This window comes from Zalophus californianus, chromosome 13, assembly GCF_009762305.2.
Source record: "Zalophus californianus isolate mZalCal1 chromosome 13, mZalCal1.pri.v2, whole genome shotgun sequence".
NCBI classification, from domain to species: Eukaryota; Metazoa; Chordata; class Mammalia; order Carnivora; family Otariidae; genus Zalophus; species Zalophus californianus.
The window spans coordinates 3613640-3624491 of record NC_045607.1 but is presented as its reverse complement, the minus strand read 5'-3'; the positions used below and the strand labels follow the sequence as shown (position 1 = coordinate 3624491).

The 10852-nt window shown below is 62.8% G+C and overlaps 2 protein-coding genes across 2 annotated transcripts; one reads left to right on the top strand and one right to left on the bottom strand.

The window, feature by feature from the left end:
* The first annotated feature begins 1192 nt into the window (after window positions 1-1192).
* On the top strand, window positions 1193-3271 carry LOC118356226 (putative per-hexamer repeat protein 5). Its single transcript, XM_035723783.1, has 2 exons — window positions 1193-1916; window positions 2229-3271. Exons 1-2 carry the CDS (start codon window positions 1366-1368, stop codon window positions 3157-3159), a joined length of 1482 nt encoding a protein of 493 aa, XP_035579676.1. The 5' UTR covers window positions 1193-1365; the 3' UTR covers window positions 3160-3271.
* A 4871-nt stretch (window positions 3272-8142) lies between these two features.
* LOC118356220 (epididymal-specific lipocalin-10-like) lies at window positions 8143-10184 on the bottom strand (the record flags this gene model as incomplete). The annotated part of the gene is made up of 4 exons (XM_035723742.1): window positions 8143-8621; window positions 8876-8952; window positions 9298-9440; window positions 10095-10184. Coding segments are annotated over 4 exons (765 nt in total), but the record flags the coding sequence as incomplete, so codon positions are not given.
* Between the last annotated feature and the right edge of the window lie 668 nt (window positions 10185-10852).

Genomic DNA, 10852 nt, shown 5'->3' with positions numbered 1-10852 from the left:
CAGCTGCAGCTTCAGCTCTCGCGCCAGCTCTGGGATCAGAGCCCGGTGTGGAGCCTGAGCAGCTCCGACACCAGCTACGGAACTCGCCAGCCAAGGGCCAGCACCTTCATCATCACACCCTCGCCATCGTGCGCGAGGTCAGGAGAGGGGCTGGGGCCCGAGAGGGTCCCTCCTGGGCAGGTCACCCCGTGTGCTTTGGTCACTCCATTCAGAGCTCCCCCTCCCCACCCCTCCCACAGGTCACAGCCCCGGGCGTCCCCACCCCTGCTTCCCAAACAAGGCTCAAGGTGGACAAGCAGACCATGGATGTTGGAATTCGAGACTTGTACCTTAAACACTGTATACGTGTTGACCCACAAACTCCCCTTTATGGATTCTGTTGCAAATAGGGGATTATGGACACGGGTCTTCCCTCCACAAGCTGGGATTGAGCTGCCCACAGTAGGTGATGGGTGCACCTGCAGGCTGGGATGGGTGCTGCGCACTGTCCTCCCAGACAGGGGTGCCGTCACCCTTTCCTCCAGGGGACCTCCGCTTCCTCACGTTCTCCCCAGGGCTGCTGGTCCCCAGACCAGACACCTGCCGGTCTGAGGGTGACCAGCGCTGCCTCCATAGAGTTTTTTGTTTTTGCCAGAGTCCTTCCCTGGTAGCTCCGCTTCTCTGACTCCCCCCGTGCCTGTCCCCACTTGGACTTGCATGCGTGTGGTCTCTCCCTGTGGAACCCAGTGACTTGGAGCGTGGTTTGGACCAGAGTCCGCTGAAACCTTTCTCTGGCCTGGGGTTGTGAGCAATGCATTGCCCTTTGGGGTGTGTCTTCCAGCTTTCTGCATTTCCCTGGTTTCTGTGTGGGCCACAGGAGGAACCAGCCCTGTCCTGTCTGGGGTCAGGCTGAGGTGTCCCAGCAGGAACAGGGGTCTCGGCCCCAAGATTGTGCCCATAATTCCTAAAGTGGCCTCTCTGATTACGTCTGATCTGTAAGCCCCAGGCATTTCAATATCGAATAAGGGAAATTCTGTGTCCAATAAACACAGAAGGAAACGAGTTCCCTTTGAAAATAGGGGGGCAGACGCAAAAGGCCCCTATTGCGTGATTCCACGTACAGGAAACACCCAGGAAAGGAACAGAGAGAGAAAGCAGCTTAGGGGTCGCCAGGGGCTGGGCTCGGGGAGAAATGGGCAGGGAGGCCTTCTGGCTCAGGGTGTCCTTTGGGGAAGCAGATATTGTGCAGCAATGTTCTGTGGTGCGGTGGCACAGCATTGGGAATATAATTAATGCTCCAGACTTGTCCAACAGAAAACAATTAATTTTATTTAAAATAAATAATAAACAGCGTAGAGGATAAGGAAAGATAATATAACAGTTAATATGTACCAGAGAGAAAGAACACAGGGGGAGGGGATGAAACAATCTGGCAGGGCATCAGGGTCGGGTGATGGAAATAAGGGTAATTGTACAAGGGGCTCTCCCCTCGAGGATGTGGGCTCTGGTTGTGGTTCTGGGAGCCCTGCAGGAACAGGAGGAGGGGCAGGGCCAGATGCAAGAGGAGGGCCAGATGCAAGAGCAGGGACAGGGGCCGGATCCACGGTAGGAGCTGGGTCATGGGCAAGTACAGGAGCACAGGCAGGGCCAAGGGAAGGGCCCGCGGTGCTGGAAAGCAGGGCAAAGGGCATCGGCTCTGGCAGGGGCACGGACAGGGACACAGGTAGAGGAACGGACAGGTGCAGGGGCAGGAGGTGGGTCATGGGCAGGAATGGGTGCACATGCAGGGGCAGGGAAACGGGTAGGGAAAGGGGAAGGAGCTGGGTCAGAGGCAAGCACCGGAGCACAGGGAGGAGCAGGGGAATGGACAGTTGCAGGGGCAGAAGCCGGGACAGGGGCAAGAACAGGAATACAGGCAGGGGCAGGGGAAGGGGCAGGATCCAGGGCAGGAGCTGGGTCAGGGGCAAGAACAGGTGCACACGTCGGGGAAGGGGCAGGGGCAGGGGCAGAACCCGGGTCAGGGGCAAGAACAGGAACACAGGCAGGGGCAGGGGAAGGGGAAGGATCCAGCGCAGGAGATGGGTCAGGGGCAAGAACAGGTGCACACGTCGCGGAAGGGGCAGGTGCAGGGGCAGGAGGTGGGTCAGGGACAGGAACAGGACCACAGGCAGGGGCAGGGGCAGGGGCAGGGGCAGAACCCGGGTCAGGGGCAAGAATCGGAGCACAGGCAGGGGCAAGGGAAGGGGCAGGATCCAGGCCAGGGGCTGGGTCAGGATCCGGAGCAGGGGCAAGAACAGGTGCACAGGCAGGTGCTGGGGAAGTGGCAGCTGCAGGGGCACGGGCAGGGGCAGGGACATGAGTGGGGGCAAGATTTGGGTCAGAGGCGAAAACAGGGACACAGGCATGGGCAGGGGAAGGGGCAGGACTTGGGTCAGGGGCCAGAACAGGAGCACAAGCAGGGGAAGGGGAAGGGGCAGGTGCAAGGGGAGGGACAGGGTCTGCAGCAATGGCACATACAGGAACCAAGGCAGTATCTGGGTCAGGGGCAGGGACAGGGGCACTGGCAGGGGTAGGGACGGGTCAGGATCCAGGGCAGGAGCGGGGTCTGGGGAAGGAGCAGGGCCACAGTTCGGGGCAGGCACAGGGGCCCTGGCTCCGGCAGGAACAGTGGCAGGAACAGGGGCAGGCTCTCCGGGCACAGGTTCTCGAGCAGGCCCTTCCTGGTCGGCGTCAGGCTCTCCGTGGGCAGGTGCCGGGTCAACTGCCGGCTCCTGGGCTCCTGCTGAAGTCTCTGCAGGCACCACCCCTCCCTGCAGAGCTGCTGATGGAGTTGGAGCCGGCTCTAGCTCCTTAGGTCGTGGAACATCTGTGAGAGGAGAAAAGCTCACCCCCGTGCCTGCTCTCCGTGGGTATTTGCAAGACAGAGCCCAGCCCAGAGCCTCCCAGAGAAGCCGCAGCCAGGAAGGAGCCCTCCCCGGGACGTCTCCCCGACTGCAGTCCACCCGCTGGGTGCTCTGCACACAGTCTTTGCTCCTGGCCCCACACCAGCCTCTCGGGGCTCCTCCCTGTGGGGCCTGCCCCGACCCGTCCCCACACACCCACAGGCACCCCGCCCCAGGCTTCTCAGCCTCGAGCTCGGTCTCCGTGGGCTCCATTCCTGGAGCACAATCCAGTCAATGACCACCAGGGACAGTGGTCTGGGTGGTGTCGGAGGCCTTCCCCCGCAATCCCCAGCACCTGCTCCTGGGGACCCCTGTGGGGTCACGCCCCAGGTCGCGGAAATGTCACGGCTGTCCGGCCAGCCTCCTCCCGATTTCATCCGTGGTCTGCAAAGACAGGGACGGGTAGCCGGCCCAGAGGCATCACAGCCCTGCCCAGCCAGCCTCCCTGTCCCCCTGCCCTGTCCCCCTCCTGCTCCCAGATCAGACACACATCTGTGCGTGCCCAGCCCTGCACGCGGTACAGTGACCCCCGCTCCAGGGCAATTGGGATAAACCCAGGGCAGAAGCTCGCATCCGCACACACCCCGTCCCACCCAGCCACCCTTGACCTTGAACAAGACCTGCCCACTGGGTATCTGACCCCTCATCAGCCTGCTCTTGAATGGGGTTGGCCCACCCTACATGACCCCTCTTCACACACACACACACACACACACACACACACACACACACACACACACACACGGGTGGGGACCTGGGGCTGCACAGGTGGATTAGACCCTGTGGGGCTGGGTGGCCGGCTCTGGGACTCCTGGTGTCACCTTGTGGTCTTTCCGACCAAACGGCCAGAGGCGGTGGGGAGCCCTGAAAGGACATCTTGAGACAGCATTTGCTGGGCGCGCTTTCTTCCGTCGGCAACCTCCGGATCTGGGAACACAGCACGTGAACATCTTGGTTTCACTATCTGCAATGTAATGAGCTGGGCCGGGGGCTGTCTCTGGAATGTGGGTTCCTGGTTACCTGGGTTCCAAATTCTGATGGGCTCTGTTGTCAGGGAAGTGAGGTCACCATGGCCGGGGTCCCCTCACCCAACTTCCTCCTCAGACAAGAGCCCCAGCCGCGAGGGCCCCTCCCCCAGCTGTTCAATGCTGACCCCCCCCATGCCCCATCTATACAGTGACACCCTCACACCCCACCCCACCCACAGCCCACGCAAGGCCTGGGTGCAGCCCTTGTGTGAGGACACAGAGCTGGGTTCAGCCTGGGCTCCTGCGCGTGCCCAGGGCTGTGACCCTCGACAGACCCTGTGCCTCTCAGGGCCTCCCCAGCCTCCCCATCTGCACAGTGGGGTGTTCTGGCTTCTACTTCTAGGGACGCCATCAGGTGTAGGACCTCTACACACATTCCGTACCTGCCATCACAGGAGGCTGGTGCACACTCGACAATGTAAGGAGGAGCCAGGGGCTGGGCCGGACATGGAGCACAGCTCAGAGGGGCCTGGTCCACTCTGGGGTCCAGGCAAAGCCACTCCCCTCCTGCCTGTGTCCCAGCCCCTGAGGGAAGGTTGCAATGAACGGATTCCGACCTTGTCCCCTGGTGACGCAGACTTCCAGGGGCTCCCATCAGGGTTAGGCTCAGGCCCCAGGGCCTCGTCTGCGCCCACGTGCTGGGCAATCCCCACAGTGGTTCCCGGGCATTCCCGAATCCTGCTCACACATCCCTGTGGAATCCCCTCCCCTCCAGGGTGGATGGCCTGTGTGACTGCGCTCTCAGGGAGAGAATGGGGCAAAACCCTGGGAGGTCATTTCCAAGCTGATGGAGGAAAGTGTGACTTCTCCTGGTTCCCTCTCTCCTGTGTTCATTCTCTGTCTCCGTCTCTGTGTGTCTGTCTGTCTGTGTGTCTCTCTTTGATTCTGTGCTTTGGAGAAGCAAGACCAGATAGTATGAGCTGCCCTGGGAGACCCCAGTCCTAAGAACCCACAGAGGGTCCAGGCTGATGGAAAAGTCCTGAGCCCCCCTTCTGAACCGAATCCTGCCAATACCAGGTGAGTGGTCTTGGTGACAGAGCCTGCCCTGGTCGAGCCTGAGCAGGAGGCTGCACCCCCGGTCTCCTGTGGGACCTGGAGGCAGAGGCTCCCCCTGAGCTGAGCCGGGATTCTGGTACAGGAACTGTGAGATACGGAAGGTCTGTTCTTGCAAGCTGACTTCGGATCGTGTCTTTGTCAGGACTCTGGGAGAATTTTGGTGTGCATGGTCAGGTCTTAAGCTGTGCAGAGGGCATCTAGGGTGTGGGGACCCTGTCCCTCAGGGATGTGGTATCCTCCACGTTCTAATAAGGAACTATCTGAAAGAGGCCGTGGCCTCAGGAACTATGGGTGAGGTTTCTGGCAGCTGGAACGAAGGAGGCTTGCCTACACAGAAACCCAGAGTGTTTCAGAGAGCAGAGCTCCGAAGGGCCTCCAGGGCGTGCTCTGTGCAGACAGGCCTGGACCCCAGCGCCTCCACACAAGCGTTTAGAGTAAGGGGGGTCTCAGCGGGCAGAGCCAGGGAACAATGGGCCGGAGCCACTCACGTCCTGGAGGAACGAGGTCCCCGTGCCGCCTCGGCCAGACCCTGAGTTGCGGTGGATGTGGCCACTCCGGGCCAGCTCCACGACTGGTGATCACTGGGGCCTCGCTGTCTCTTCCCCCACGGATGCTGAGCACGTGGGGATCCACCGAGGCCTCATGCCGTGTGGTCTCGAGGGGCCTCTGTGGCCTCAAGACCCCGGATTCGATCCTACTGCCCCCCACCAGACAGGCCCTTCTGCACTTGGGGTTTGGCCCCTTGACATGCTTCACTTAGCCGCTGAGGCAGAAATGCAGTCCTGTGCTGAGCCCTTCCTCCCAGCCTGCTGTGGCCTCGCCTGCTGTGGCCTCGGCGTGGCCGTGAGACGAGCGGGACGTGGCCGCCCTCGGTGGGAGGGGGACAATGGCAGCAGAGCCGGCACGAACCAGTCACGGACAGTCACCCCCCAAGGCGGGCGCAAGCTGCGGAGACCCCCGCCGCCCAGCAGGGCCGGCCTGCGCCACCTGACCCCATGCTGCCCAGACGGGAAAGCTAAGTACATTCATGTCGGTTCATAGCACAGAGATCCTGTGGGTGGTCCTTACGTGGTAGTAGCTGACTGATGCCATTCTACTGTGTTCTCCTCGGGTGGCCCTAACCGCACCAGCGAATTGCATCGCCAACTACATACTGGTGACTCCACGTGTCCGGCTCCCACATCTCTCTGTCCTCTGAACTCCAGCCCCCCACGTGGCATCTCCGTTTGGGGGTCCTGGGCTCCAAGCTCAGCCCCCGAGCCTGCCCGGGGCTCCCTGTCCTCGGACTGAACCTCCCTCCACGGCCTGTGCTCTCCCCCCCCTCACCCTTCCCTCCGCTTCCACCACTCTGGGGTTTTTCACAAGTGGTCTCCTCTTCCGTGGAAGCCCACCCAACTTCCCTAACTACCTCTGTGCCTCAGCTCTCTTCCGAATGTCCCTTCCTCCGAGAAGCCCTCCCTGACCCCTCCTGCTCCACCCGGCGTGAGTCAGACCTGCCGTTGTTTTGCACTCTCTCCAGACACTTTTCCCCGAGTCTGCGGTCGTGTGAAGGGCGGCTGCGCTGGTGCGAGCCTGTCCTGGCATCAGATCTCTGAAACTGAATTTGCCAGTTTGCCTCTCTCCGGCAGCTAGCACGTGCCTGGCATGTCACGGGTGCTTGGAAATGTTGGGCGAATAAGTGGAAGACTTCCTGAGGAAGTGTAGGACGTCAGGGCCCACGGGGACTGGTGGCAGACGCGCTGTGGGACGCATACAGAAGGACGACATTGGTCCAATAGCCGTGGTCTACTTCCCAGCAGAGAAGTGTGGCAGACTCTTTCCCCCACGTAATCTGGAGGGCGTGGGCAGAATGGGTCCGGTCGGGCATCCTCCTGCCTGGCCAACACCTGCCCTCCTACCCCCTTCCTATCCCCATCTCTCCAAGATCATAAAGGATCCCGCTTGGGCTACGGCCATGGCCCTGGACTTCACCCCATCAGTGGCCTGGGGTATTCCAACGCGTCCCAATAGGCCATTGGCTGTGCAGACCTGCAGTCTTGAGCGATGTTCCCGGGGTCAAGGGGGACCGCGGGTGGAGCCCCGAGGGGACGGGTGGGTGGACGCTGGCTCTCAGGGCAGGATGGTGTGGGCACACGAGGCTGCAGGAGGGAGAGAAGCACTGAGCTCGACGGGATGGATGGGGGCCGGGCGTGCTGTTGGCCTGCACGGGAGGGCCCGTGGCCGTCTGTTACCATCTTTGGGAGAACAGTCACACCGTTTGCGAGCTCTCAAATCTCACGTATGTCTACGAATTTTTTCATGCTCGGGAAGCTGGACCTGCTCTGTCTGCCTGCAGTTGAAAGCAGAGTCACAAGGTCAGAGTCCCCAGCTCTGGCCCTCTGGGGCCGTCCCCGAGCCCGTGGCCACCGCAGCGCCCTCCGAGCTGGCAGGACAGAGAAGCCAGTGTGCTGCCAAGGGAAGGGGCAGCAGGCGGGTGATGGGGAGTGTGCCTCTGTCCCCTCTGTGCTCCGAGGTAGGGGGGTGTCCCCAGTGCAGCCCCAAGGCGGGCACCACACAGGGCCACTTGGGGAGGCCCCTCTGCTCACAGGACCCATGGGCCGGAGCCTGATGCCCCTCCCGCTGCGCTCCTGGCCACGCCCTCCTCCACGGAGACTCCACGGGACCCCTCCGACCTCTCCGATGGCTGTCCTGCAGGCCTCGGTGCCCCGAGGTGGGTTTGTGCCCCCTTCCCCCCACCCCTCCCTGGACAGCAGCTCCCCGCCCACCCTCTCTTCACCACCTCCCCCTGCTCCCCCGATCCTGCCCTCAGCCCAGGGGGTCCCCTGCCTCCATGCAGAGGGTCAGTCCCACTCCGGGCCTGTTGCCCTCTGGGCTCCGCCCGTGCACTGGCCGCCCCCACTCAGCCCCGTGGCAGCCACACCAGAGACCCGCCCACCCGGTCCCCCCGTCCGGGCGCAGCGCTCCGCCCGCCCACCTGGCCACCCGTTTGCTGTGTGTGTCCCGGCCCTGACCTCCTACTTCCCACTTCCTGCCAGCCCGCAGCGCAAGGGCCATGACAGGAACGGATGTGTGTTCGTGTCCCCCCAAATTCATCCATCAGAGCCCCAGAGGGTGATGTGACGTCCTGGGGCCTTGGGAGGTGTGTGGGGTTAGCTGGCTGCTCATGATGGGGTCAGTGCCCGTATAAGAAGAGGAAGACACCGGAGCCCTCTCCCCGACACTTGACATAGTGAAGAGGCGGCCATCTGCAAACCAGGAATGGGGACCTCCCCGGAATTCGCCAGGTCGGCGCGCTGAGCCGTGAGAATCAATGTCCATCGCGGGCGCCCGTGCGGTGCGGTCTGTGGTGCTCTGTCAGGGAGCCCGAGCTGAGGCAGGTGCTTCCATACCTTGCCCTCTGAGCTTGTCGCCCCTCCGTCCCCCACCTGACCCGCACCCCGCACGCCCCCTCCCCAGATTTTTCCACTGGACTCACTGAGGAGCAGCAGGGTCTTAGAGGTCCGGCCGGCCCGGCCCAGGCGCACGTAGACCACACCGTAGCTGTAGTCGGTGGACAGCACGTGGAAGCCCTCGACCCCCTTCACTGGACCGGAAGAGAAGCGTGGGGCCGCCCGATCAGGCCTGCACAGCAGGGGCAACTGGGAAGGGTCAGGAGTCCCTCCCACACACCCAACCACCTTCCAGGCCTAGGCTGCGGGCACTTGCATGCTTGTGCGCTCTGGGACCGTGGCCTGCCTGCCCGCCCCGTGGGCCGCTGTCCCTCCCATCCACCCAGCCCTGGGACAGAGGAGCGGCCTCTCCCGGGCCTGTGGCCGTGAAGCCGGGGACACGCCCACCCCCAGGTCTTTCTCTCCAGGCCCGGGCCTTCCTACGCACAAGTATTCCTGAACATCGCCTTTTTCCTATCTTTCCGCAGAATTAATGTGTGTGACTGACACCCCTGTGACCTGGGGGCGGGGGGTGGCAGCAAGGCGGGAGCCCTTTGTTGGTTCTGGTTTCCTGGAATTTTCCAGTTTGGTGCAGGGTCAGTCCCACAGCTTAAGGGAAACCCTCAGAACACCCACTCTCTGCCGAGTGCTCCCGTGTACGTGGTGGCCTCTCCCAAAATCAGGCCTTAATTTTTAGGGGCAGGAAGGGTTTCGGGGCCGCAGAGATGATCTGTCAGATGTGCAGGTGATCATGGGTCTGGCTCCCCCCGCCCCCGGCTCCCTTTCCCCTCTTGACAGGGAGATGTCTGGGCTGTTTGTGGTCAGGGCTCCGTGAAGAATGTGCTGGGCCCCTCCCCGGTCCACTCACGGCTGAAGGCAAGGACCACCTTCAGCTGGCCCGCTTTGTGGACCTCCAACATCGATGCCCCCAGCTTCCTCCTGTCTCTGCCTGGCAAGAATCTCTGACCCTCAGAGGCGACAGCCAGAATGTACCAGAACCCTGAAAACTGTGGAGAGCGTGCTGGCGTAGCAGCCCGTGCCAGGCTCCCAGCCGGGCCCTCAGGAACCCACCGGACACTGACATTGGCCTGAGGCCCAGGCCGGGTCCAGCACCAACAGGTCGGCGCAGCCCCTGCACAGGGACCCGGCTGCCCCTCTGGGCCTTGGCGGGCAGGTGCCGGGTGTGCTGGGTCCCCGAGGGCTGGCCTGTGGTTACCATGTGCTGGAATTCCCTTCCCGTGAAAGGCCTCCCCCTTCCTTCCAGCTCGGCCCTCGGCCCCATCCCTCTGACTTCCTGCCACAAACCCACATTCCCGGGGAGTCAGTTCCCACGGCCACCTCCACTAGGACCTTCCACCTGCCAGACATCTGGTTGTTCTGGAACACGCTCTGCTCGTTCGGCCTCTGCCCACCTAGCATCCCCGGTGCCCTGAGGCAGCACCTGCCTGGGGCCCTCGGCCCTCCCCCCTCTTGCGTGGCCACCAGCTCCTCAGAGAGAGGCCAGGGCCTGAAACTCCTTCCGCCCTCGCGGCACTGCCCCCTGTTCCAGGATGGCCCTTTGGAGATTTTCAGGGAGTGATCTTCCAGCCACCACACACACTGCATGCCTGGCCCCGGTCGGCCTGGCTGTCAGCCTTGGGGAACGCAGGTGTGTGGCTCACCTTGTTCCAGTTGAGGTTGTGGGACTCCCTGGGTAGCTGTTCCTGCGGCCGGGACCCCGTAGCAGGCATAAGCGCCAAGACCAGCACACGTCAGCCTCCCTGGTCCCATTGTCACCCTCCTTCCTCGGCCACCGGGGCACTGAGTTTAAGTCTCCCCACCCCCCTGACCCTGCCGTGGGTGTCCAGCCACCCCAGAGCCTTGAGCCAGCCTGGGGTGGGTCAATGTGGGGGGAGAGGGGCTTTGGGACACAGGCGGGCGGCCTAGGGGCTCGGCCTGGCGGGTGCTGCCTGAATTTGAAGGCCATCGTGTTCCCCTGTGAGACCCCTGGGCCTCCCATCCTAGCCCCCGCGGAAGAGAGGCAAGCAGCCGGGAGGCGTCCCTGGGAGTCACTTCATAGAGATATTTGCACGTGAGAAGCAGGACCACGGTGACGATGGGGCACAGATGGCACCAGCGTGACAGCAGGGCTCTCCGTCCCGAGCAGGTGCTTACGGACAGGGCTGCTGGATGTGTGGGAGCGTGCCCACCCCTAGCCTGCACGCACCGCCCCCCTCCGTGAGTGATGGGCAGCCCCCAGCCCAGCTTCCGCCACGACGTCAGGCACGGCCCCACCAGACCACAGGAGGAGCCACAGGCTCGGTCCCTCGGGAATCCTGCCCCCTGCCCTGGCCCCAAAGCTCCAGGCCTGGGAAAGCCACACTCTTGTGCCCTGGACACTGTGGCACCCCAGCCGCGCACCCTGGTGGGCACCCACGCC

Excerpts from the sequence above, each read along its gene's own strand:
- LOC118356226 (XM_035723783.1), top strand. The coding sequence starts at position 1,366 with ATGTACCAGAGAGAAAGAACACAGGGGGAGGGGATGAAACAATCTGGC. Across the intron at positions 1,917-2,228 it reads AGGGGCAGGGGAAGGGGCAG|GATCCAGGCCAGGGGCTGGG; the intron begins GATCCAGGGCAG and ends GGGAAGGGGCAG.